Source organism: Euleptes europaea, chromosome 1, assembly GCF_029931775.1.
Source record: "Euleptes europaea isolate rEulEur1 chromosome 1, rEulEur1.hap1, whole genome shotgun sequence".
NCBI lineage: Eukaryota > Metazoa > Chordata > Lepidosauria > Squamata > Sphaerodactylidae > Euleptes > Euleptes europaea.
In genome coordinates, this window is record NC_079312.1 from 177,692,964 (window position 1) to 177,720,121 (window position 27,158).

At 53.0% G+C, this 27,158-nt stretch overlaps 1 protein-coding gene across 1 annotated transcript; it reads right to left on the reverse strand.

Annotated features, from left to right (window-relative positions):
* Positions 1-539: 539 nt before the first annotated feature.
* ABCD1 (ATP binding cassette subfamily D member 1) lies at positions 540-26,857 on the reverse strand. Its single transcript, XM_056859394.1, has 10 exons — positions 25,937-26,857; positions 21,298-21,478; positions 18,127-18,269; positions 15,668-15,836; positions 11,034-11,128; positions 7,779-7,924; positions 5,478-5,623; positions 4,392-4,476; positions 3,270-3,395; positions 540-746 (listed from the first exon to the last, which is right to left on the reverse strand). The coding sequence occupies exons 1-10, from the start codon at positions 26,855-26,857 to the stop codon at positions 542-544; spliced, it is 2,217 nt and encodes a 738-aa protein (XP_056715372.1). The 3' UTR covers positions 540-541.
* Between the last annotated feature and the right edge of the window lie 301 nt (positions 26,858-27,158).

A 27,158-nucleotide genomic window follows, 5' to 3' on the forward strand; every position in this document is an offset into this window, starting at 1 on the left:
TTTGACTCGTATCAAACTTTGTGCAGTTGGTTTTTGCCAAGAAAGGCTGCATTTGGTCCATCTGAAGTCCAGGGGCCACCAAAGTGGAAAGGGCAGCTGCTGGAAGCTTGAACCCCCCTCCCCCCAAAATCAGCATATATATATATATATGTTGGACAAAGATTGGCAGTGAAGCAAGACAATTCACACAAGTACCCCAGAAGCAGATCTTACGGGGTTACTGTCTTGGGATCTTCAGGCACTGTTATGCACGGGAGGTATCCTCCGCTCGGACTCTGGAAACATTTTGATGCAAGGGGCCGACTGCTTCTTTCCTTCCAGCCCCAAAGGGTGGCAGGAGCTTACTAGGCGCATGGGAAACAGGGGGTTAGAAATCAGGAAGAGCCCCGCAGGGGAGCCGCGGCTCCTCTTCCGTTGGCTGGGACGGCAGCTGGCCCCTCCCCTGCGGCTCCCCTGCGGCCCAGCACCTCGGACCCTTCAATCACATGGCTGAGCCAGGCAGGGAGAGGGGAAGGGGACGCTGGGAGAGAATGCCCGGATCTCAGACCTGTCCCGCTTCGGAGGCAGTGCCCTCGCCCAGGATATGACACAGTTCGTTGAACCGCTGCTGCATTTTGGGGACGCCGGCCAGCTGCTGCTCCAGGCGCTCCTTCTCCTCCCGCAGCGACAGGCGGGCCACGGGGTCCAGCTTTTCGAAATGCCAGCCGCCCTCCCCGTCGAACTGCAGGAGGTGTGTGTGGTACTTCCTGGAGGCGAGAGAAGAGGACCCCTGAGGTTTTTGTACTAGGCTGATGCTCTGCCCTCGATTCACATTCTCTGTTCCGCACTCTGGCTCAGGGGTGTCAAACTCAATTGTTTGTACGAGGGCTGGATAGGACATAAATGTCACTTGGTCGGGCCGGGCCATGCCTCGTCAGCCCAGATCAAGTGTGGGGTGGTGGTGGCTGCCTCTATTGCCTCGTGGGCCGGATAAGAGCTATCAAGGGGCCGGATTTGGCCCACGGGCCTTATGTCTGACGCTCCTGTGCAAGGCTGTCCAGGCGAGGGGAGGAAGCAGCCGATTCGGAGAGCCAACTGAGCCGGCGCCTGTCATAGATTGAAGTTTGTTGTGATGTACAAATAGGGCCCACGAAAAAGTTCACTGTTCTTGGCAACGCAACAAATTTGAACACAGGCCGTGTTTTTTAGAGGCGCTGGTGATGGCGGCCTTGCCTGGTGACTCCCTCCCTGGAGGGGAAACGCTCTGACCGCCCTTTCCCCAGAATGCGCAGCAATGAAAGCTTTATGCCAGGGGTGTTGAATTCATTTGTTACAAGGGCTGGATATGACACAAATGTCACTTGGTCGGGCCGAGGCATGCCTTGCCAGCCCAGATTGAGTGTTTGTGTGTGGCTGCCTTGGTTGACTCCCGGGCCGGATAAGAACTCTCGAGGGGCCGGATTCGGCCCTCGTGACTCATGTTTGACACCCCTGCTCTAGTTCTCTGCCCCACTAGCTATGGTACAGCTCCTCAGTTCCACTGGGGCCGATGGGTGGGCAGGGATGGCATCCCCTGGCTGTGACTGGGGACGGATCTTTCAGCTCAGCAGACTCCGGGGGGGAGTCGAGAACAAAGCGAGCCTCAGTCTTCAGGGACGATCATGTCCCCCTCCCCCAAACCCAGCCACCCACGCGGCTTCCTGCTGGGGACATGATTTCTTACTTGGGACAGCGGCCAGGGACTGACTGAGAGATCGTGGAAAGGAAAGGAAGTCTCTGTTTGTGGTAGGGAAGGAGGTCTGTAAGACAGGCAGACCCTGATTTAACAGAGACCCTTTCTCCTGTGTACGCACACAAAGGAAAGTTTTGGCCTATTGCTCCTGCCGAAAAGCTTCAGTTAGTACAGTCAACCCACTCCAATCCTGTGTGGAGCGTGATTATTTCAAGAGATACCCTCCCTTCAAAAAACACACAAACACTCCATCTGCTTTGGACCTCTGCCCCAGCGATAAGGGACAAGACAGACCATCTGCAATCTAGCGGCATTAATTTCAGGTTGAAACTAAATCAAAAGAGTTTTCGTCTAGACATCAGGAAGAACAGTCAGAGCGGTTCCTTAGTGGAACAGGCTTCCTCGGGAGGTGGTGGGCTCTCCTTCCCTGGAGGTTTTTAAGCAGAGGCTAGATGGCCGTCTGTCAGCAATGCTGGTTCTATGACCTTAGGCAGATCATGAGAGGGAAAGCAGGAAGGGTTGCGTCAGTGTTTGGCTCTCGTGGCCCCTTCTTGCATACCCGATTGCCATTTTGGGGTCAGGAAGAAGCAATTTTTCTGCAGGCTAGATTGGCCAGGGATCCTGGAGGATTTTTTAATGGCCACCTTCTGGGCGTGGATTAGGGGTCACTGGGGGTGTGGGGGGGAGGTAGTTGTGAATTTCTTGCATTGTGCAGGGGGCTGGACTAGATGACCCTGGTGGTCCCTTTCAACTCTATGATTCTCTGATCTACTGGTAACAGTAGATAATTGCAGCTTCTGCCTCCAGGATAGAAAAGGACCCCCCCCCAGTGTGGGTGGTGGCTGGGAAAGGGGGAGCAATAGGGAAATACGATGGACTGGGGATTCAGGAAGTCAAGGAGGGGTAAGATCCTTGTCACTGGTACTGTCTCTATGACAATGGTCCTGTCACAGTCTCAGCCTCACAGGGTTGTTGTAAGGATAAAATGGAGGAGAGGAGAATGATGTAAACCCTTTGGGTCCCCACTGGGAAAAAAGGAGGGGGGAGCCAGCATGGTGTCGTGGTTAAGAGCGGTGGTTTGGAGCAGTGGACTCTGATCTGGAGAACCGGATTTGACTCCCCGCTCCTCCACATGAGCGGCAGAGGCTAATCTGGTGAACTGGGTTGGTTTCCCCACTCCTACACAGGAAGCCAGCTGAGTGACCTTGGGCTAGTCACACTCTCAGCCCCACCTATCTCACAGAGTCTCTGTTGTGGGGAGGGGAAGGAGATTGTAAGCCGGTTTGAGTCTCCCTTAAGGGGTGAAGAAAGTCGGCATATCAAAACCAACTCTTCCTCTTTATTTGTTATCGATTAGCTTCACGAATAGCCTGTCTTTCTCCCCAAAGCGGTTTGCATCATACCCTCACAACCACCCTGCGAAGCAGGTTCAGTTGACAGCATGGGACCGGCCCAAAGATATTATTACAACTATTATGGTAAGCCGCCCTGAACTGCGAGGAAAGGCAGGATAGAAACATTCAAATAAATAAATAAATAAATAAAGCACAGGGCATACCATAAGGACGGGCGATGGGTGATGGAGAGCAATGCTATCCCAGCGTCCTTTGCGGCCTGGAAGATCTTGCCTTCCACGTCGATGCTGACGGCACTGGTGCATTCATCCAGGAGAGCGTACTTCGGCCTGGGGGAGAGGAGCCGGCCCACAACGGTCAGCCCAGACGGGTCTCCGCACCACCGTCACTCCACCCCAGAAAAACCGGCCTCTGCACCCTCAACAGGTCATGCCAGAGGTGGCAGGAAATCTTTCTTTCCCCCTGTTCTTAGACCGAGGTCTTGAACAATAAAACCATAAAACATAAACAAGACCCATCTCTAAGAACACCTCCCTTCGACTCTTCTTTGCAGCCTCCAAAAAAAGAGCAACAAAATAAGTACGCTGAGGGTCAGAGTCCTCTAAGAGGAACGGAACCTTTTGCTCCAAAGTTGCTCAAGAAGATGTGGACCATTTGTTAAAACATAGTATAATCCATTTTAGCCTCAGTTGGTACACATAAGGATGATGCAAAAGGATACGTACCAAGGAGTCCCCTGACTGAAGAGGGCAGGGACACAGCCGGTCTGAAAAAGGGATCTTTAGCATACGGCCCAGCAAAACCGTTGAAAAGGAGCAATTAAATCTTGAATGCATAAAGATTTCTATATAACTTTGGACTAACCAGAGAATCCAGATAGGAAGGAAGATTACCCTTAGTTAACAGGCCCAGGGCAAGTGGAGAACATGTCCTCCGAGCATCAAAACGAGTGTAACTCTTATCTCTAGAGTAGATCAATTTGGCCACATGTTTTTTACATTGATCTACAGAAGGTCTTCCACCTTCGAATTTACAGGTGATAGCTTCTGTTCAAAATGCTGGAGCTGGGGAGCCTTGTAAGAGCCCTTGAGGGTTAAGCTTACCAAGCTATCTTCCGGGGCCTCAAAATAAATAAATAGATGAAACCAATAATTAAAGGCGGGTACCCAGGCAGAAGCCTCTATTGAGCTAAGACCAAACTCGTAATGGAGGGCTGCTGATGAAATGCACCGGGGGAGAGGCGGTGGGAAAAGCTGAAGTCTGAGTGAGAATGTGTGTGTTTGTGGGGGGGGGGGTGCCCCCCCTTTACACCTGGAGGAACTCACCTGTGGTAGAACATCCGAGCCATCCCCATTCGCTGCTTCTCGCCGCCCGACAGCACATCCTTCCAATCGCTGACGGCGTCCCAGCCTGCCCCCACCACCAGGAAGATAAGAGACGTCATAGGTAACTTGGGTGACAGAGCCCGTCCCCTCCCTGCCTCTAATAGGGTTGCCAATTCCAGTTTGGGAAATTCCTGGGGATTTAGGGGCGGGGCATGGAGAAGGTGGAGTCTGGGGAGGGGAGGGACCTTGGAGGGTTACAACTCTCTACGAAGCAGCCATTTTCTCCAGAGGGAACTGTTATCTAGTCATCGAGGGTTGCCAGCTCAGGGGTACTGAAATACTTGGGAGATTTCAGGATGGAGCCTGGGAGGGGGGGTTAGGGAGGGGAAGAAGAAGAAGAGTTAATTTTTATATGCCAGCTTTCTCTACCACTTAAGGGAGAATCAAACAGGCTTACAATCACCCTTCCCTTCCCCTCCCCACAACAGACACCCTGTGAGGTAGGTGGGGCTGAGAGAGCTCTAAGAGAGCTGTGACTAGCCCAAGGCCACCCAGCCGGCTTCGTGTGGAGGAGTGGGGAAACCAACCCAGTTCACCAGATTAGCCTCCGCCGCTCATGTGGAGGAGTGGGGGAATCAAACCCAGTTCTCCAGATTGGAGTCCTCCACTCCAAACCACCACTCTTAACCACTACACCACGCTGGCTCTCCTCAGCAGGGTATAATGAGGGACCTCGGTAGGGTATAATGCCTTCCAAAGCAGCCATTTCCCTCCGGGAGAAGTGGGACCAATGTTTTAAATAAATAATTTGTAAATAAGCAATCGATGTAGTCTAGAGTCCTGCCGTGATTCTGGAAGGTCTCCAGCCCCCCACCTGGAAGTTGGTAATCCTACTGACCCCTGATCTGTTGCTACTTGGAGACTGGCAACCCTATTTCGCTCACTACCTCCCTGTCACCAGGAATGCAAGATGCTCACTTCCCTCCGTACCCCCAACTCGTTTTCGCTCGGATTTATAGTTTTAAGGCATGCGGGAGAGAGCTCGTTTTCCCTCTCTGACGCCACCCTTCCGCGCCCCGCACCTACCTCCTTCCCGCTGCACGATATAATTGAGGTTGACAATGTCCAGGATCCGCTCCAGATCGGCCGTCGTCTGCCCTTTCTGGGCCATGTCTTCCGCCGTGTCGGGGTAAATGACCTGGTCCCGCAGGGTCCCCACGGACATGTACGGCCTGCGGCGAGACCCCAAACGGGCCAGTAAGACTATCGCCTCACACTTATAAAGCCCTGGGAAAGTTTCTTCATTGCCCAAGAGAGACAAGCAAACGTTCTTGCTCTATGGACGTGGTGGAGACATTACTACAGATACAGTTTCATTGTGAATATTATGATGATGCCGGAAATCGTTTAATTACTCCCCTGCTATCTTGGTTTGTACACTCTTACACCTCTGAGGCCTCTTTGGTGGAATATTTACTGGAAGACAGGGTGACTCTTATATTGCGCTCTGTAGCAAAATTTTGCTCTTGTGTCTGTTGGAAACGGAAGGCATTAATGATGAATAAAGGGCTTACGGGAAAATCTTCAGGTTAATCAGCACAGATGATATGCTGTAGCCAGGATTTGTATAGTTTCAACACACAATTTATATTTTATATTTTATGCTGGCCTTTGGCTGTAATACAGATGAATAAATATTAAGCCTCAAAGACGCTCTCGTTTGATTTCGCTGTCGGTCAAGTGGCCACAGTCACACAAATCAAACATGCTGGCTCTTAGAACACATTTATAAAATGACCAGCGTGGGTATTTTTGTGTACGTTCTCTTGGCAATGCATACAACAGCCCCACCATATGGTAGAACGCAATTATTAAATCCATATTGTAGACTCACTTATCTGAAACCTTTTTATGCTGCCTTTTTCCACCCGATCAGGGTCCCCAAGATATTTACAGTGCATTCCTACGGAGAGTTACTCCAGTCTAAGTCCATGGAAATGAATGGGCTTAGGCTGGAGTAACTCTCCTTAGGAATGCACTGTGAGATATTTATACCCTACTCTTCTCCCAAACACTAAGAATATAAGAACTTAAGAAAAGCCCTGCTGGATCAGACCAAGGTCCATCAAGTCCAGCAGTCTGTTTACACAGGGGCCAACCAGGTGCCTCTAGGAAGCCCACAGGCAAGACGACTGCAGCAGCATTATCCCGCCTGCATTCCACAGCACCTAAGATAATAGGCATGCTCCTCTGATCCTGGAGAGAACAGGTGTGCATCATGACTAGCATTCATTTTTAATAGTAGCCATGGATAGCCCTCTCCTCCATGAACATGTCCACTCCCCTCTTCAAGCCTTCCAAGTTGGCAGCCATCACCACATCCTGGGGCAGGGAGTTCCACAACTCAACTATGTGTTGTGTGAAGAAATACTTCCTATTATCTGTTTTGAATCTCTTGCCCTCCTGCTTCAGCAGATGACCCCGCGGTCTGGTATTATGAGAGAGGGAGAAAAGTTTCTCCCTGTCCACTCTCTCCATACCAGGCATAATTTCATAGACCTCAATCATGTCTCCCCTTAACTGCCTTCTTTCCAAGCTAAACAGCCCTAAGCGTTTTAATCGCTCCTCACAGGGCAGTTGCTCTAGTCCCCTGATCACTGTTCTCTCTCTTCTACCATCTCATTCTCAGAACAAACCTGCGCGATAGGCTGTGACTGTGCGACCGGCCCAGCCGTCACCTGTCAAGTTTCATGGCTGAGTAGGGATTTGAACCCTGACTGATGTTCTAATCACTGAACCACACTACTAAGAAGATCAAAACCTATAAGGGGCCTGGCACAACAGGCATCTGGAGACCCCAAACCACCCCTGCTGCCTGTCCCAGGGCTGGGAAAAGAACTAGAGTTGTCAATTCCAGGTTGGGAAATTGCTGGAGGTATTCTCTCTAGGATCAGAGGAGCACGCCTATTATAGTAGGTGCCGTGAAACACAGGCAGGATAATGCTGCTGCAGTTGTCTTGTGGGCTTCCTGGAGGCACCTGGTCGGCCACTGTGGGAACAGACTGCTGGACTTGATGGGCCTGGGTCTGATCCAACATGACTTTCCTTATGTTCTTATGTTGGTGGGCGGAGCCTGTGGAGGGTGGAGTTTGCAAGGGGAGGGACCTCAGCAGGGCTGTGAATCCATAGAGCCCGCCCTCCAAAGCAGCCGTTTCCTCCAGGGGAACCGATCCCCGTAGTCCGGAGATCAGCTGCGATTCCGGCACAACTCCCGGCCCCGCCTAGAGGTTGCCGACACCAAACAGAACCCGCAGTCTCTCTCTTTTCCCCTCTGCGGTTCTACGTTCCTTTTCTTGCGAAAGTCCCGGAGGCTGGCCCGCCCCGTACCTCTGGGGGATGTAGAACATACGATGTGGGGGCGGCTTGTACAGGACACCTTCGTAGGTTGGCCACAGGCCCCCCAGGATCCGGAACAGGGAGCTCTTCCCGCAGCCGTTGGGGCCGGTGATCAGCAAGTGCATGCCCTCCTCCACCTGCAGGGGGCAGCGGGGAACAGAAACGAAGAGTCAGGTCGCTTGTGCACGGGGGCTTTACAGGAGGTCCAAATCTCCAAGCTCAAAAGCAGGAGCTGGTGAGTCCCCGCCCCTTGAAACTGCCGCTTTGCAACTGGCTGGAGGGCCTAGAAGGCCCCTGCCCCAGAAACCCAAGTGCCGGGTCAAAAAGCATTTTAAAAAACAAAAACAAAACAGAGCTCCCTCAAAGGAATGGGAGGGGAGGGGAGAAACCCAACCCTCGTTTTTTAAATCCTTTCTTCTGCTCAGAAAGAACTCTGAGGAAGCAGGAAGCATTTGAATGCCCGCCCCTTTACATGCTGCTTGACAGAGCCAGCATGGCGTAGAGGTTAAGAGAGGTGGTTTGGAGCGGTGGGCTCTGATCTGGAGAACCGGGTTCGATTCCCCACCCCTCCACATGAGCGGCAGAGGCTAATCTGGTGAACTGGATTTGTTCCCCACTCCTACACACGAATCCAGCTGGGTGACCTTGGGCTAGCCACAGCTCTCTTAGAGCTCTCTCAGTCCCGCCTACCTCACAGGGTGTCTGTTGTGGGGAGGGGAAAGGAAGGGGATTGTAAGATGGTTTGATTCCCCCTTAAGTGGTAGAGAAAGTTGGCATACAAAAACCAACTTCTTCTTCTTCGAAGCCCCCCCCCCCACCGAAACCCAAGTGCCGGGTCAAAAATCATTTAAAAAACCCAAAATAAAACGAAGCTCCCTAAAAGGAAGGGGAGGGGAGGGGAGAAACTTAATCCTCGTTTCTAAATGCCTCTCTTCTGCTCAGAAAGAACCCTGAGGCAGCAGGAAGCATTTGAATGCCCGCCCCTTGACACTCTGATTTGTAATTGGCTGTAAGTGCTGTCTGTGAGAGAAACGTCACTTTCCCAAGCTTGCGCGTCCCACGCTTTGCCTTATGCTTGGGGATTTCACCCGGGCTGAGCTCAGGGGAGAGGGAAGAATCGGGTTAATAGAGGGATGGGAAATCCTGGGATTTGTGAGGGCTGGCCATGAGGTCATCTCTAATGGATGCAAAACTCATGCATAACTCCAAGGAACAACTGAGACAGACTGGGGGGGGGGGCGAACATGAGTGAAAGGATCCCTTGCATAACCGACCTCAGTCTTTACCTTGACTCTTACCACCCCACCACTCGATCAAGATCTATGCCCCCCCTTTTAAAAAAGCCTGAGAAGATATGATGAGCGTTTGTATTCATGATCTGCCAGCTTGTCGGGCGACCTGCCAAGACGCTCCACTTGTTCAGGACTCTGGCAGAGACCTCTGAGCCGTGTCAGAGATGTGTTATCTCTCCCAACGCATTCCTGTGCTCCGGCTGGATTCCCAGATTTTTTTTTAATCCCTCTGCACAAAAGATAACAACTGGTAGGTGGTAAGCAAGGCCTTATCAGACACCCCTCCCCAGGCCTCTCCCACCTAACCTTGAAACAACCACCGTCAGCAGTAGCGGCTGGATCTATGGCTCGGCGTGCCGGGTACCCGCTGCCCCTCTGAACGCCAACCTGCAAAAGGCACATTGGCGCAACTCCCTGCCTCCCTCCCGTTCCCAGCTGGAACTGGGGAAAAAGGGACCCAGCAGGGGTTCAGTCTTAGGGCTCGGGCCAGATGTAAGCATGAACGGAGCGTGTGCAGAGAGCGCATCTTTCGTTTATGCTGGGGGTCCCCGACTTTGTTAAGCCCGCGGGCACCTTTGGAATCCTGACATGCGTGGGGGCACGGCCACAAAATGGCTGCTGCAAGAGGCGTGGCCAGCTACGAAGAAGAGGAGGAGGAGGAGGAGGGGAGGGAGAGGAGGGGGGAGGAAGGAGGAGGGTTTTATATGCTGACTTTCTCTACCTTTTAAGGAGAAGAGTTGGTTTTTTATATGCTGATTTTCTCTAGCTTTTTTGAAGGAGAATCCAATCGGCTTCCCTTCCTCTCCCCACAATAGACACTTTGTGAGGTAGGTGGGGCTGAGAGAGTTCGGAGAGAACTGTGACTAGCCCAAGGTCACCCAGCTGGCTTAATGTGGAAGAGTGGGGAAACAAATCCAGTTCACCAGATTAACGTCCGACGCGCATGTGGAGGAGTGGGGAATCGAACCCGGTTCTCCAGATTAGACTCCAACGCTCATATGGAGGAGTGGGGAATCGAACCCGGTTCACCAGATTAGAGTCCGCCACTCATGTGGAGGAGTGGGGAATCAAACCTGGTTCTCCAGATTAGAGTCCACCGTTCTTAACCACTATACCAAGCTGGCTACCACAGCTTACCCACAGTCACGCAGTGAAGATCCTTGTGCTGTGGTGGCAGCCGCTTCTAATGCAACATTTAAAAAAATCTGCACAGCCAATGAAATCTGCAATGGCCAGTCAGAAACCTTGCTAGGCAAGCGGCCCACTTCCTGCGGGCCCAAGGAAAGGTCTTGGCAGGCGCCAAAGCACCCACGGGCACCACGTTCTGGACCCCTGGCTTATAGGGTTGCCAAATGACACCAACTCCCCTTCACACACAAACACCCAAGCTTGTTCTCGTGCCTCTAACAGCAGCCTGATTTGCAGAAATCAGCCCGCGAAGCTTGTTCACAGCTTGGATATATCTCTGCCACCGAACGCACAGTTGAACACATGAACACATGGAGCTGCCCTATACTGAATCAGACCCTTGGTCCATCAAAGTCAGTATTGTCTTCTCGGACCGGCAGCGGCTCTCCAGGGTCTCAGGCAGAGGTCTTTCACCTACTTGCCTAGTCCCTTTAACTGGAGATGCCGGGGACTGATCTTGGGATTGTCTGCATGCCAAGCAGATGCTCTACCACTGAGCCACGGCCCCTCCCCTTTAACAGTGCAGTAGCCACCAAGGCCCCATCGAAAGGACTATGAGTTGCATGATACACGCTTGCCGTGAGCGACCATGGCCTGTTCTTGGCCCCTCTCGCAGCTCTAAGGAAGTGCTTCCAGGTCAAAGGGTGGGACCCCTGGACACCTGGAGGTCCTGCACTTCTGGCAACGTGTTACGTACGGGGGGGGGGGTGTCTTTTGGCCTGAAAGAATCTCTGCTGCTTCCTCTCTTAGTGCCGTGACGACTCACCCGGATATTGAGGCTGCTGACCACCACGTCTCCCGTGGGGGTGATGATGGGGATATTTTCGCAGATGATCCCTTGCTCGACGTCAACCACGCGCCCTGTAAGCAGGAAGGGGAGCGAGAGGACAGAGATTGGGCGTTAAATCTTCAACGAGAATGGTACTCACACGCTCAACCAGTAGAAGAAGAAGAGTTGGTTTTCATATGCTGATTTTCTCTACCACTTAAGGAAGAATCAAACTGGCTTACAAACACCTTCCCTTTCCCTCCCCACAACAGACATCCTGTGAGGACGGTGGGGCTGAGAGAGTTCGGAGAGAACTGTGACTAGCCCAAGGTCACCCAGCTGGCTTCGTGTGGAGGAGCAGGGAAACATTCAGTTCAGCGGGTTCGCTTCCACCGCTCGTGCGGAGGAGTGGGGAATCAAACCCGGTTCTCCGGATTAGAGTCTACTGCTCCAAACCACTGCTCTTAACCACGCTGGCTCCTTTTCTCCAGCCTTTTCTCTTTCTGTGGATCGATTCAGACTAGCTTTCCATGCCACGGGAAAGAAGCTCAGGCTCGGCCTGGTGAAATGTACAAACTCATAAACTCTGGCTTGCCGTCTGCCAGCCGATCTGAATCGTACCTCTGTCATTGATTTATCCAAGTGCATTTTTAAAAAATCTCCACTTGCTCCAGACCGCCAAGCAGAGTACATGAGCTCACCAAGGTCCGAAGCGGGCTGGCAAACCACGCTGCGTGCCAACCGCAGTTTGGCATTGTGTCTCTGGCCTGACAAACCAAGGTTATGGCGGCTACGCTGCTTCCAGATACCACTGCAGAGCAGAAATGGGATTGAATTTACCACGCTGAAAGCTGGGGGGGGGGAGGGATGGAATTTTAAAAGTAGGTGGAAGCTGTGGACTGGCTGCCTACCGGCTCGAACCCTGGTTTGGGTTCTCCTGCACAATTAGAGCTAACCGGGATTTGGCATAATGCCTGAACTGAGCCTCGCCATACCGCCACCCATAACTAGCGTTATATACATTATACAAGGAAGGCCAGAGGCCACACATATCTTCCAGGAATGGAGGGAAGCAGGAGGTTGGAGCCTGCACCTCTGCACCTCTCGAGTAGACCGACAGGAGGAAGCAAGCTTGGTGCTGGGCCTTTCACTAGGGTGTGGGACTCGTGGGGACCTCTGAGGGTTCCTCAGTGGGACGTGAGAAAATGCAGTCTGTGCGTGCTCACGAGCACTCTTTCCTTCTGTAGTAATGTGAACTTGGCGGCATTTAGAGTAGCTCCCTATCCAGAACAAGAAGGACAAAAGAGTTCAGCAGAGAGGACTCCTGTATTATCAAAGAAGGCTCAGAAAGCAGAATTTTGGCAGGAGATGCTTGGTCTTTAAGGATGGGGAAAGCCAGCGGCAGGCAAAATCCCTGCTTCTCAGCCATCAACGATACATAAGAACATAAGAAAGGCCCTGCTGGATCAGACCAAGGCCCGTCAAGTCCAGCAGTCTGTTCACACAGTGGCCAACCAGGTGCCTCCAGGAAGCCCACAGATAGGACGACTGCAGCAGCATTATCCTTCCTGTTTTCCACAGCACCTCATATACCGTATTTTTCGCTCCATAAGACGCACCTGACTATAAGATGCACCTAGTTTTTAGAGGAGGAAAACAAGTTTTTAGAGGAGGCTTTAAAGCAGAGTCCTTGGAAGCCGGGCGGGGGGCTCTTGAAAGTTCTCCACGCTGCCATCCCAGGCAGCGCAGAGCACTTTCAAGACACCCCCCCCCGGCCCGGCTTCTAGGGACTCCCTGGAAGCCCAGCGGGGGGGTCTTTAAACTTCTCCGCACTGCCATCCCAGGCAGCACAGAGCACTTTCAAGACCCCCCCCCCCGCCCCGCCTGGCTTCCAGGGAGTCCCTGGAAGCCGGGCGGGGGGTGGGGTATTTAAACTGCTCTGCGCTGCCTGGGATGGCAGCATGGAGAACTTTCAAGACCCCCCCACCCGGCTTCCATGGACTCCAGGGAAGGGGAGCGGTGGGGGTTTAAACTGATCTGCGCTGCCTGCCGAGGCAGCGCAGAGCAGTTTAACCTCCGCACACACACCCAGTGCTTCCCGGTCCCAAGGCACGGGGGAGGGGGGAGGTTAAACTGCTCTGCGCTGCCTAGGCAGCTTTGCCCTTCTCCCCGGGGCCGGATTCACAAACATTCGCTCCATAAGACGCACAGACATTTCCCCTCATTTTTGAGGAGGAAAAAAGTGTGTCTTATGGAGCGAAAAATACGGTAATAGGCATGCTCCTCAGATCCTTGGAGAGAATAGCTATGCATCATGACTAGTAGCCATTTTTACTAGTAGCCACTGATAGCCCTATCCTCCACAAGAACATAAGGAAAGCCGTGCTGGATCAGACCAAGTTCCATCAAGTCCAGCAGTCTGTTCACACTGTGGCCAACCAGCTGCCTCTAGGAAGCCCACAAACAAGACGACTGCAGCAGCATTTATCCTGTCTGTGTTCCACAGCACTTAATGTAATAGGCATGCTCCTCTGATCCTGGAGAGAATAAGCATGCATCATGACTAGTATCCATTTGGACTAGTAGCCATGGATAGCCCTCTCCTCCATGAACCTGTCCACTCCCCATTTAAAGCCTTCCAGGTTGGCAGCCATCACCACATCCTGGGGCAGGGAGTTCCACAATTTAACCATGCGCTGTGTGAAGAAATATTTCCTTTTATCTGTTTTGAATCTCTCACCCTCCAGCTTCAGCAGATGATCCCACGTTCTGATATTATGAGAGAGGGAGAAAAGCTTCTCCTTGTCCACTCTCTCCATACCAGGCATAATTTTATAGACCTCTATCACATCTCCCCTTAACCGCCTTCTTTCCAAGCTAAACAGCCCTTCTTTGACAGCCTTGCTCAGATCTTGCAAACTGAGGGCAGTGGCTTCCTTGAATTGAGTCCATCCATCTCTTGTTGGGTCTTCCTCTTTTCCTGCTGCCCTCAACTTTTCCTTGCATGACTGTCTTTTCCAGTGACTCTTGTCTTCTAATAATGTGACCAAAGTATGACAGCCTCAGTTTAGTCATTTTAGCTTCTAGGGTCAGTTCGGGCTTGATTTAATCTAGAACCCACTGATTTTTTTTTTGGCAGTCCAGGGTATCCGTAACACTCTCCTCCAACACCACATTTCAAAGGAATCTACTTCCTTCCTTCCTTTGTTGTCCAGCTTTCACGCCCATACATAGTAACAGGGAATACGATGGCATGGATTAACTTGATCTTGGTGGCCAAGGACATCTCAGGAGCCAGAGGAGGGGCTGAGGAGGGAAGGTGGCACAGCACAGCCCAAACTCATCAGATCTCGGAAGCTAAGCAGGGTTGGGGCTTGGATGGGAGACCGCTAAAGAAGGCTGTGCAGAGGAAGGCCAGCGTGGCGCAGCAGTTAAGAGTGGTGGTTTGGAGTGGTGGACTCTGGTCTGGAGAACCGGGTTTGATTCCCCACTCCTCCACATGAGCGGCAGAGGCTAATCTGGTGACCAGGTTGGTTTCCCCACTCCTCCACATGAAGCCAGCTGGGTGACCTTGGGCTAGTCACACTCTCTCAGCCCCACCTATCTCACAGGGTGTCTGTTGTGGGGAGGGGAAGGGAAGGTGGTGGTAAGCCGGTTTGAGTCTCCCTTAAGTGGTAGAGAAAGTTGGCATATAAAAACCAACTCCTACTCCTACTCCTCTTCTTCTTCCACCCCCCCAACACACGCAACATCCCCCCGCGTGAAGAAAACCAGCACGATAAGGAACGGTGTTCTACCTTTGCTTCCTCCCTGATATACCAGTTATCTATGCAGATGTTGAGGGGGAGGCTTGGTGAAGGGGTGAGCGTTAAGATTGCCAACTTCCAGGCAGGGGCCTGGAGATCTCTCGGGATCACAACCAACCTCCCGACTATCAGTTCCCCCTGGAGAAAATGGCTGCTTTGGAGGGTGACCTTTCTTTAAGTATCTGAAGGGCCGTCATTTAGCGGGAGGGCAGGGAGCTTTCCTGTTGGTAGCACAGGAGAGGACTCACAATAATGGGTTTAAATTGAGGGCAGAAAGGTACCAGCTGGATATTAGGGGGAATTTTTTTTACAGTAAGAGTTGTTTGACAGTGGAATCGACTGCCTAGGGAGGTGGTGAGCTCCCCCTCACTGGCAGTCTTTAAGCAGAGGCTGGACAAGCACTCGTCAGGGATGCTCTAGGCTGATCCTGCATTGAGCAGGGGGTTGGACTAGATGGCCTCTATGGCCCCTTCCGACTCTTTGATTCTACACACTTTGATCAGGGATGCTCTAGGCTGATCCTGCATTGAGCAAGGGGTTGGATTAGATGGCCTCTATGGCCCCTTCCAACTCTTTGATTCTATACACTTGTCAGGGATGCTCTAGGCTGATCCTGCATTGAGCAGGGGCTTGAACTAGATGGCCTCTATGGCCCCTTCCAACTCTATGATTCTATGATTCTACGAGGGTTGCCACTGCACCGAAATTCTTGCAGGGACCCACATCTGATGCCAACATGTATAGCAGCGGGCAATACAGCGGCCCCTGCCCAGGCCGAACAGGCACCTCCCAGAGCGGCTCTCAAGCCCAGATGCAGGGCCTCACCTTTGATCTGCAGCGGCCCCTCCACTCGGACGCCGTGCTTCATCACCGCCCCGGCTCGGGGCACCCCTTCCTCCAGCTCCCCGGGACGCCGGAAGTTGCCACGCTTCACATCCTTGAACACGTGGAACATCTCGTAGACGCGGGCCGTGTACCCCGCCAGCTCCGTGACCTGAACAGTGGAAGAGCAACCAAGGATTTGAGCGCCGGGAGGGAAATCCCGCTTTTATCCCGCTGCTCTTCCAAAGAAGAAGAAGAAGAAGAGTTGGTTTTTATGTGCCGACTTACTCTCCTACTTAAGGGATAATCAAACCAGCTTCCAATCCCCTCCCCCTCCCCTCCCCACAACAGACACCCTGTGAGGTAGGTGGGGCTGAGAGAGCTGTGACTAGCCCAAGGTCACCCAGCTGGCTTTGTGTGTAGGACTAGGGAAACCAACCCAGTTCACCAGATTAGCCTCCGCCACTCATGTGGAGGAGCGGAGAATCAAACCTGGTTCTCCAGATCAGACTCCACCGCTCCAAACCACCGTCTTAACCACTACACCATATTGGATAAGATATACATTGTTCAAACATGTAATCCACAGAAAGCAGGCAGGCCTGATAATATCCCATTAAAATTAAGCTACAATCCAAGGGCGACAGCTAAAAACTCACAAAAACCGCACACTGGCCCACTCGAACTCAGAACTCTCGATGCCGGCTCCAGCAGAACTGTCTTCTAATGGGTCTGACAGTCCAGTCCCATGCATCTCCACTCAGAAGTAAGTCCCACCAAGTTCGGCATATCTTATTCCCAAGGGGTTGCGTGCTAAAGCTTCAATCTAGCAGCCTTCCAAGAGGACAGTGTTCCCTACACAGAAGCTTCTTAAACTGTGGGTCGCGGCCCTGTATGGGGTGGCGTAACTGAACGTTGGGAGGGGGTCGCAAAAAATTTGGCAACAGTGAAAGGTATACCAAATAATTGTTTTAAAATCATTTTCTTTATGATTTATTATCAGTAAATGTTTAATTTGCATACCGATTTTATATACCCGTATACCCGGGAGAAGATGACTGGGGAAGGAAGGCACTGGCAAACCAACCCGTAAACAAAGTCTGCCTAGTAAACGTTGGGATGTGACGTCACCCCAAGGGTCAGGAATGGCCCGGTGCTTGCACAGGGGACCTTTACCTTTTTATACCCGGGTTTTAGCGTAAAAATTTCTCGGGCAAAAAGGGGCTGCGAGTGGAAAAAGTTTAAGGAGCCCTGCCCTAGACAGTTCCGTGGGCGGCCCGGGCTAATCTCTCTGCATGAAGCATGCAAACGGCTTATCAGTCAGGGTACATCTAACAGCAGGCAAATAAGCATCAAGCCTGTTTAGCTGTAATGGATCCCAACTGGAAAAGTCTGGGAACCATAATTTTCTGAAGTGGCTAGGCATCTGTAACCAGGAAGTCCCAGCATACCCCTCCGTAAAACTACAGTTCCCAGAATTCTTTGAGGAAACTACAACAAAGTCATTTCAAAAGGGGTATAAAATCAATAACCGTTTGTTTACATCATTTATACCCGGTTCTCCAGATTAGAGTCCGCTGCTCCTAACCACTACACCACGCTGATCAGGTAGATAATGGGACCAGAAGAACATCAGAAGAGCCCCGCTGGATCAGACCAGTGATCCATCTAGTCCAGCATCCTGTCTCACACAGCAGCCAGCCAGTTCCTCTGGAGATCCAGCAACGGGGCATAAAGACCAAGGCCTTCATAAGAACATAAGAAGAGCCATAGAATCATAGAGTTGGAAGGGACCACCAGGGTCATCTAGTCCAACCCCCTGCACAATGCAGGAATTTAAAAACTACCCACCACCACCCCAGTGACCCCTCCTCCATGCCCTGCTAGGTCAGAGCAATGATCCGTCTAGTCCAGCATCGTGACCAGAGGAACTGGTCAGACAACCAGTTCCTCTGGAGGTCCGGCCGAGGCCTTCCCCTGATATTGCCTCCTGGCACCGGGATTCAGCGACGGCCTCTGAACGTGGAGGTTCCCTTTAGCAACCACGGCTAGTAGCCGCTACTTCTCCACGAACCTGTCTAATCCCCTTTAAAAACTGTCTACACCTGTGGCAGTCACCCCATTTTCTGGAAGCGATTTCCACATTTTAATCGCTCGCCGTGTAGAGAAGTATTTCCTTTTTTCCATCCTGAGGTCACGGGCCAGGAGTGCAGGGAAGACAGGATTGCATAAGTGGGCCGGGTCTAAGAGGCCCCAAGAATGAAAATGGACGGTAGCTGGAGGCAGGAAGTTCTCCTCCCAGCTTTTCTGGCATGGAAACTTAGCCGTAGGCGTGGACCAAACTCAGCACAAATGTTCCACTCAGCACAGTGTCTCAGGGCAAAAGAGACGTCGGGCACCCTCTGTTCCCCACCCCCGTTTCCTCCCGAGTCAAACCAATAATTCTTGCTGCTTCCGCACACCTCTTTGTAGGAGGAGATGACCCTCTCGGTGGCATCGGCCGCCGCGTTCAGCAGGCTCCGGGCGGTGGTGAAGGCCTCTGTCCTCATGCTCACCAGCTCCTTCTCTTCCATCTCCTGCATCGCCTGCTTCACCGCCTCCGAATCTGGGAAGAAACAATGGGGGGGGGAGAGAGGAGGCTGAGAAGGGGAACAAGAATCGCATCACAATGCCCAGTTTAAGAACTTTAGAAGAGCCCTACTGGATCACAGCAGTGGTAAATTATGCATGGTTTGGAGAGAGTGGACAGGGAGAGGTTTTTCTCCCTCTCCCATAATACTAGAATGTGAGGTCATCTGTTGAAGCTGGAGGGTGAGAGATTCAAAACAGAGAAAAGGAAGTATTTTTTCCCCACACAATGCATAGTTAAATTGTGGAACTCCCTGCCCCAGGATGTGGTGATGGCTGCCAACTTGGAAGGCTTTAAGAGGGGTGTGGACATGTTCATGGAGGAGAGGGGTGTTCATGGCTATTAGTTAAGGTGGATACTGGTCATGCTGCATACCTATTCTCTCTAGTATCGGAGGAGCATGCCTATTATATTGGGTGCTGTGGAACGCAGGCAGGACAATGCTGCTGCAGTCGTCTTGCTTGTGGGCTTCCTAGAGGTACCTGGTTGGCCTCTGTGTGAACAGACTGCTGGACTTGATGGGCCTTGGTCTGATCCAGCAGGGCCTTTCTTATGGAGGATGGGGTTATCCATGGCTACTAGACAAAACAGAGACGAGTCATGACACAGACCTATTCTCTCCAGGATCAGAGGAGCATGCCTATTCTATTAGGTGCTGTGGAACGCAGGCAGGATGGTGCTGCTGCAGGCGTCTTGCTTGTGGGCTTCATAGAGGCACCTAGTTGGTCGCGGTGTGAACAGACTGCTGGACTTGATGGGCCTTGGTCTGATCCAGCAGGGCCTTTCTTATGTTCTTATGTCCATCTATTCCAGCATCCCGTCTCACACAGCGGCCAACCAGTTCCTCTGGAGGTCCGGCAACAGGGCACAGAGCTGAGGCCTTCCCTTGATGTTGTTTCCTGGCACTGGTATTTCAGGGTTTACTGCCTCTGACTGTGGAGGTTCTCTTTAGTTACCACGGCCAGCAGTCGCCGATAGATCCATCCTCCATGAATCTGTCTAATCCCCTTTTGAAGCCGTCTCTGGCACTGGCCATTACTACATCCCCTGGCAGCAAATTCCATATTTTAATCACTCATTGAATAAAGAAGCATTTCCTTTTGTCTGCCCTGAATCTGCTGCCCATCAACTTTATCGGGTGCCCTTGGGTTCTGGTATTTCGGGAGAGGGAGAAGAAGTTCTCTCTGTCCACTTCCTCCACCTCCGTGCATAATTTTATAAACCTCTAACCTGTCATGAACACATGAAGCTGCCTTATACTGAATCAGACCCTTGGTCCATCAAAGTCAGTATTATCTACTCAGACCAGCAGAGGCTCTCCAGAGTCTCAGGCGGAGGTCTTTCACATCACCTACCTGCCTGGTCCCTTTTAACTGGAGATGCCGGGGATTGAACCTGGGACCTTCTGCATGCCAAGCAGAGGCTCTACCACTGAGTCATGGCCCCTCTCTCTTAGATGGCTCCTTTCTAAACAGAAGGGTCCCAGACCATGCTGCCTTTCCCCATAACTTCACCTCTAACCTTGGAGCCGAAGTCCGCCTGGAAAATCCCATTACCCGACCTAAAAGCCCTTCTCTCCGATGCCCGACAGGTGGGATCTCAGGCTGCTACCTGGATCCTTCTTTGGTGCCAGCGTGCCCGGGTGGCGTTCGGCCGCCAAATCGCTGAAAATAAAACCCCAGATTTTGCCTGGAGATTTTTTTGACACCCCCACCCCAGTCAGCAAGTTATTTTTATTTTTAAAAAACAACAACAAAGGGGCATTGAGCCAATCTAGGGGTAAAGGTTGAGCCACTTCGGCTCCGCCTTCTGTCCGATTTCCATGGGAATCGGCACCCAAGCAAAGGGCTCTTTGCCCTCTCTCTCCCTGGCAGCAACGGCGGCTCAGGCGGAGCCCTTCCCTTATCGTGGGACTTCAGCGACTCAGTTTAAGACCTGGGCAAAGGCTTTTTGCTTTACCTCTGTATGAATAATAACAAAGGCTTCCCTCACACCTCTCTCTCTTCTCAAGACTCATAAGAACATAAGGAAAGCCCTGCTGGCTCAGACCAAGGCCCATCAAGTCCAGCAGTCTGTTCACACAGCGGCCAACCAGGTGCCTCTAGGAAGCCCCCAAGCAAGACGACTGCAGCAGCATTTATCCTGCATGCGTCCCACAGCACCTAATATAACAGCCATGCTCCTCTAAGACTGAATAGGTATGCATCATGACTAGTATTCATTCTGACTAGCAGCCACAGATAGCCCCATCCTCCATAAGAACATCAGGAAAGCCCTGCTGGATCAGACCAAGGCCCATCAAGTCCAGCAGTCTGTTCACACACAGTGGCCAGCCAGGTACCTCTAGGAAGCCCACAAGCAAGACGGCTGCAGCAGCACCATCCTGCCTCTGTTCCACAGCACCTAATATAATGGGCATGCTCCTCTGATCTGAAGGGTTCAATCAAGGCTGGGGTAAGCACTGTCCAGATGCTTTCTAATTTAAATCCAGTTTATTTCCTCCCCATTAGGGGGAGATCCGAGATGCCTCTATGCTACATCTTGAGACGAAGCAACAGGGGGAAGAGTTGCTTGGGGAAAGGGTTAAGAACAACCCTTCCCCAGTTCCCAATGACTCCTCGTTCTTTGCAACTGTTGGGCAGAGACCAGGATTCTCACTTGGGTCTCCACCAAACATTGCTCGTGGACACCTCGACTGCTCCGGCTCAAGGGATACTATCCGGTGCCAACGCTCTTTGTCTTTGCTTCAGTTTTCTTCTACCCCCCACTGACAGTATTCAGTTACCGTGAACTCGCTTTATTCCCACAGGCTCACTGACTGTGAATTCGCTTTATTCCCATGAAAAGGCTGCCTAGCCAGTTGCCCTGACTAAGCCTCTGAGTAAAACTCTCGTCGGCCATTCCGAAACCTTCTTTCTGCTCTCTCGCGATGCCTGTTTTAGCAGCCAACCGTCCAGGCGGCACCCTGGCAGAGCACAGCGATGATGCTTGCCTCTCTACTCACCCGACTCTGAGTAGCCGGTGGCCGTGATGATGGGCACGGCCACCATGACGAGCCCGGCGGCGCTCCACACGTACTTCATGAGGAACTGCTCCAGCATGACGTACCAGAGCCTCTCGAGCAGCAGCACGTTGATCTGGGAGGCCAGCTCACGGTAACACTTCTGCAGGAGGGACAGCTCCACCTAGAAGGGGATACCAGAGGGAGACGTGTGGGTTATTTGGCCCGCCGTCGTGTTTCCATGTCCTGCTGGGGCGTTATTTGGCCCACCGTCATGCTTCCATGTACTGCTGGGGCTCCCCCCGGCTTTTCCAGTCCTGCTTTGCTGTGACATTTTAGGAAAGCCGGGAAAGGCTACCCCCTCGTACATAAAGAATTACTCTGCTATCCCATGTTCAGCAGGAAAAAAGTATATCAAATCACTTCTGGAATAAAGCATCAGCATTAGAGGGAATGTATGGGATATAAATGACATCAACAGCCGTTTCCCACACAGTGATGATTATCCGTGTTGCTCTTGAAAGTAAGCCCCAGGCCCTTTTCCTTGTGAAGTTATAACAGGAAACGTGTACACTGCATGCTTGGCATTCTAATGAGCGACGGGCTGGAGACTTCGCTTGTCTTTTAAAACGAAATGTGGAAATTGGTACATTGTTGCAATTGAGAGTTATAATGTTAATGCACTACAGTAATCTGTCAATAATGTGTTTTTTAAAAGCCCTCCAGCGTGTGGGTGGTGTGCCTGGTGGGAAGGCAGCCGCAGTTACTCAGGCAAGGAAAATGGCGCCAAAGGCGCGGGATCAGGAAAAATACACACCTTCCTGTCAACATGGCATTTGACAGTGTTTTGACGGCAATCCTTCCCAAAAGATCATACCTGGGAAAGATTGTAGCAAAGTGGGGGAAGAAGTCAGAGCTCCCAAGAATAAATGAGTAAGATGCCTAATGGTAATAGAGGAAGAAAGGGCTAGTCTGGAGGGCCTGCGGTATTCTCAGCGAAAGGGGCGAAAGCGAGCCAGTACAGGCCAGAACATTTTTTTTAAAAGGTAAAAAAGGTACCAAACTGGTACCTCTCATTTTTGCTTCGATTCCCTCGGGAGAAAGAGTGGTGGATTTATGGCAAGGGTCTTCAAGGCCAGAGACAAACAGAGGTGGTTGGCCATTGCCTGCCTCTGCGTAGCAACCCTGGACGTCCTTGGGGGTCTCCCATCCAACTCCTAACCAGGGCTGACCCTGGCTTAGCTTCCTAGATCTGACGAGATCAGGCTAGTTTGGGCCATCCAGGTCAAGGCAAGAGACATTTAGAGGTGGTTTGCCATTGCCTGCCTCTGCTAAGCAACCCTGGACTTCCTCGGCGGTCTCCCAACCAAGTACTAACCAGGGCTGACCCTGCTTAGTTTCTGAGATCTGACGAGTTCAGGCTAGCCTGGACCATCCGGGTCAAGGCAAGAGACGAACAGAGGCAGGTTGCTATTGCCTGCCTCTGCGTAGCAACCCTGGACTTCCTTGGCAGTCTCCCATCCGAGTACTCATCAGGGCTGACCCTACTCAGATTCTGAGATCTGATGAGACTGAGCTAGCCTAGGCCATCCAGGTCAAGGCAAGAGACAGACAGAGGTTGGTTTGCCGTTGCCTGCCTCTGCGGAGCAACCCTGGACTTCCTCGGTGGTCTCCCATCCAAGCACTAACCAGGGCTGACCCTGCTTAGCTTCCGAGATCTGACAAGCTAGGGCTAGCCTGGACCAACCCAGATCAGGGCATAAGACAAATCATACAGGTAAGAAATCTAAGTTAATTTCGCCCCTGTTCCTTATCCTTTATGCATTTGAGATAAGAGAGCTGTTGTATAACCCCCCACCCACTTGCCCACTGGCTCCACATTTGACTGCATTAAATGGTATTGATTTCATAACAAAGTCCCAATTAGACTGCCCATGGACTGGGACCGCTAAGTTCTGCCAAAGCTACCGTATAACTGGGAAATGTCAGCATGGGGCAATCCTGTACTCACACCCCATCTTGTTTTGGCAGGGCAGGTTTAATGCGCCCCAGTGCAGTTTGAACACATGAACACATGAAGCTGCCTTACACTGAATCAGGCCCTTGGGTCCATCAAAGTCAGTATTGTCTACTCAGACCGGCAGCGGCTCTCCAGAGTCCCAGGCAGGGGTCTTTCCCATCACCTACTCGCCGAGTCCCTTTAACTGGAGATGATGGGAATTGAACCTGGGACCTTCTGCATGCCAAGAAGGTGCTCTACCACTGAGCCACAGCCCCTCCCATAAATGTAACTCTCACATATAGCTTCCTTATACTGGATCAGACCCTTGGTCCGTCGAGGTCAGTATTGTCTACTCAGACTGGCAGCGGCTCTCCAGGGTCTCAGGCAGAGGTCTTTCCCATCACCTACTTGCCGAGTCGCTTTAACTGGAGATGATGGGGATTGAACTGGTACCTTCTGCATGCCAAGCAGATTCTTTACCACTGAGCCACGCCCCCCCCCTTCCTGGATAAGCCCAGCTATTAGGGTAGCGGCCAATATCTCACATCACAGTGACACAGTTGCTCCACCTGGGATGATCCTGCTACTTCAAGAGTGGTTTCCCTGTGGGAACGGGAAGCGTGGGCTAGCCCGTTCCTCTTATTTTCTGTCTTCCCACCCCACTCCATCCCGCTCTGTTCCTGGTTAAGGTCTGAGACCCACAGGGGGGTGCATGGAGGGAACTTTGGATGCATCACACAAATGCATCTTGAGAGCTCTAAGGAAACACTGGACTGGGGAGGGGCTGTGGCTCAGTGGTAGAACATGTGTTTGGCATGCAGAAGGTCCCAGGTTCGATTCCCGGCATCTCCAGTTAAAGGGACCATGCAGGTAGGTGATGTGAAAGACCTCTGCCTGAGACCCTGGAGAGCCGCTGCCGGTCTGATTAGACAATACTGACTTTGATGGACCAAGGGTCTGATGGACCAGGGCAGCTTCATGTGTTCACTGTCAGATATGCCCGAAACATCACAAGGGGGGGGACGCAATCCAACTTCCCCACCACATTAACAGATGTCGTCAGCACTTAGACGGGTCATGGGATCCTTCTTATCATAAAGGCATATTTCTTCTACAGATATTTTGTTCAATGGGGGTGTGCACCGTGCTAGGCATCTCGGTATTGAGAAAAGGCCGAGAACAAAAGCAAGCCCCGTTTAAGGTCTGCATGACCTAAAATTACCCTCGCTTTTGGCCGGATGCCAGAGGTGGCAGAGTTTCCGGCCTTGGAATTTCCCTGACACAGCTGGATCGGAAGAGAGGAAGGGGGCTGGGAAAGGGCAAAGTGTGCGATCCGATCAAACAAATAAAAAAAAAATCACGATCAATATCAAATCTCCCTTTCAGACTAACAGCCTCCTCCCGCCGGCTGCCAGCGGGACAGGAAGAGAATCCAGCATCCAGATTCCTGGCTGGCATCTGTTGCTGGGATCTGCTGCCTTTCCAGGTCCGGGGATCCCCAGCGTCACCCCCTCCATTGCCCTCCAGTGCACATGGGCATGCACACACACCATGCCGCCAAAGAATACGGGGATTCTTGGGGCCCAGGCAAACATGGACGGTCTCCGAGCCTTGGCCCCGAGAGAGAGAGACAAGCGTCAGCAAGAGAAAGCAGTCCTGCAGGAACCCAGGGAGCTGTTGCCATTCCCGGAGGCGCTTCCCGAACAAGGGCAGATTCCCAGGCGTGATAAAAACCAGGTCAGGGCCTCGGGCCTCGCTCCGGGGCGAGTTCAAGGAAGAAGGCAGCCGCAGAGAAGGAAGTAAACAAGGAGGGGAGGCCGGCGTCAGCCTCTCCGGAGTCATCTTGGCTACCCCCTGGCTTAAGAAAGCCGGCAGGCCACCATTTCGCAGCTTAGCCCTAGAGAGGAAGGAAAACGCAGAGCGAAAACACCCTTCGCTGCCTCGCCTGGAACAGGAGCGCGAGAATCTGGCTCTCGAGCTCCCCTCAAAGAATCACAGAGTTGGAAGGGACCTCCAGGGTCATCTAGTCCAACCCCCTGCACAATGCAGGAAATTTACAACTGCCTCCCCCCCCCAAACCCCCAGTGACCCCCTACTCCATTCCAAGAAGATGGCCAAGATCATAGAATCACAGAGTTGGAAGGGACCACCAGGGTCATCTAGTCCAACCCCCTGCACAATGCAGGAAATTTACAACTGCCTCCCCCCCCAAACCCCCAGTGACCCCCTACTCCATTCCAAGAAGATGGCCAAGATCATAGAATCACAGAGTTGGAAGGGACCACCAGGGTCATCTAGTCCAACCCCCTGCACAATGCAGGAAATTTACAACTACCCCCCCACACACACCCCCAGTGACCCCTACTCTATGCCCAGAAGATGGTCAAGATGCCCTCCCTCTCATGATCTGCCTAAGGTCACAGAATCAGCCTTGCTGACAGATGGCCATCTAGCCTCTGCTTAAAAACCTCCGGAGAAGGAGAGCTCACCACCTCCAGAGGAAGCCTGTTCCATCGAGGAGCCGCTCTAACTGTTAGGAAATTCTTCCTAATGTCTAGACGGAAACCCTCCTAACCAGCTCGGTCCCGTTTTCCTCTCAGGGAGCTCCGGCCTCATGGGGGGGGCCCCCCTTTTTTTTACCTTGTGCCCCCCGTAGAAGGCGATCTCTTCGGAGTTGGCCACCACCCTGGAATGCATGTAGCGCAGCTCCCCTTTCCGGCGGGCCTCCTCGGCCACCAGCTGGCCGAACTTGGGGGACCAGGCCCGCAACACCTTGGCGGTGAGGCAGACCACCAGGCCGGCGATGAGGGACGGCCAGGCGGTGCCGGCCCCCCTGGAGCGGGCCGAGCTGACCAAGGTGTAGGAGGTGACGATGAGGTCCAGGACCGGCTTGGTCAGGTTGGAGTAGAGGTGGGCCACGGAGCTGGCGAAGGCCACCACGTCCTCCGTGAGCGACTGGTCGGGGTTGCGCAGCCGGCCGTCCATGTTGCTGACCCGGTAGTAGGTCTGGCCCTCGAAGTAGAGGCGGTAGGCGTGGTCCACCAGGCGCCCCCGGAAGGCCAGGCTCAGCTGCCCCTCCAGGTAGCGGATGGCGCTGTTGACGAAGGTGGCCGGCAGGGCGATGAGGAGCCACTGGAGGAGCTGCCACGTGAAGTCGCGGGGGTTCTTGCGCACGATGCAGCGGGCCAGGCGCCCGTCCAGCTGGGCCACGTAGACCGAGAGGAAGGTGCGGCTGGCCAGGGCGGCCGAGTGCAAGGCCAGCAGCCCCGTCTCCCGGCACAGGGGCCCCGGGAACAGCATCCTCAGCAGCCGCAGCAGGCGGACGAAGAACACCCGGTTCACCCCGGGAGGACCCGCCGCGGCCTCGTCCCCGGACCCCCACTTGCCCGGGGGCCCGCCGCCGGCCCGGCCGGCCCCCAGCTCAGAGGCGGCCCACTGCTGCCGCAGGACGGGGTACAGCTTCTTGGCCCCGTAGGCGGCCACCAGCAGTGCCACGGCCGCGCGCCTGGCGGTGACCCCCTGCGCCAGCCGGGCGGCCACCTTGGCCGTGGCGGCGGGCATGGCGGAGGGGGGCAGGGCCCCTGGTCCTGGGCACCGGGGGGGCCTCCTCGCACTACTCCTCCTGCTGCTGCTGCTGCTGCTGCAGCCGGCGGGCACTGCCCTCCTGCCGCCAAGCCTTGGCAGGACTGGCTTATCTAGCCACCGTCCGCTCCCTCCTGCTTCCCCGGCCCGGCCTCCCTGGCAGTGACAGCGTGGGTGGGGACTCAGCCCTGGACAGCCCTCGGATCATAGAGACAGCGCCTCGGGGGCAGCCCTAGAGAGGACGGGCGGGCCGGCGGGCGGAGGCGGCCCAACGCCCCGC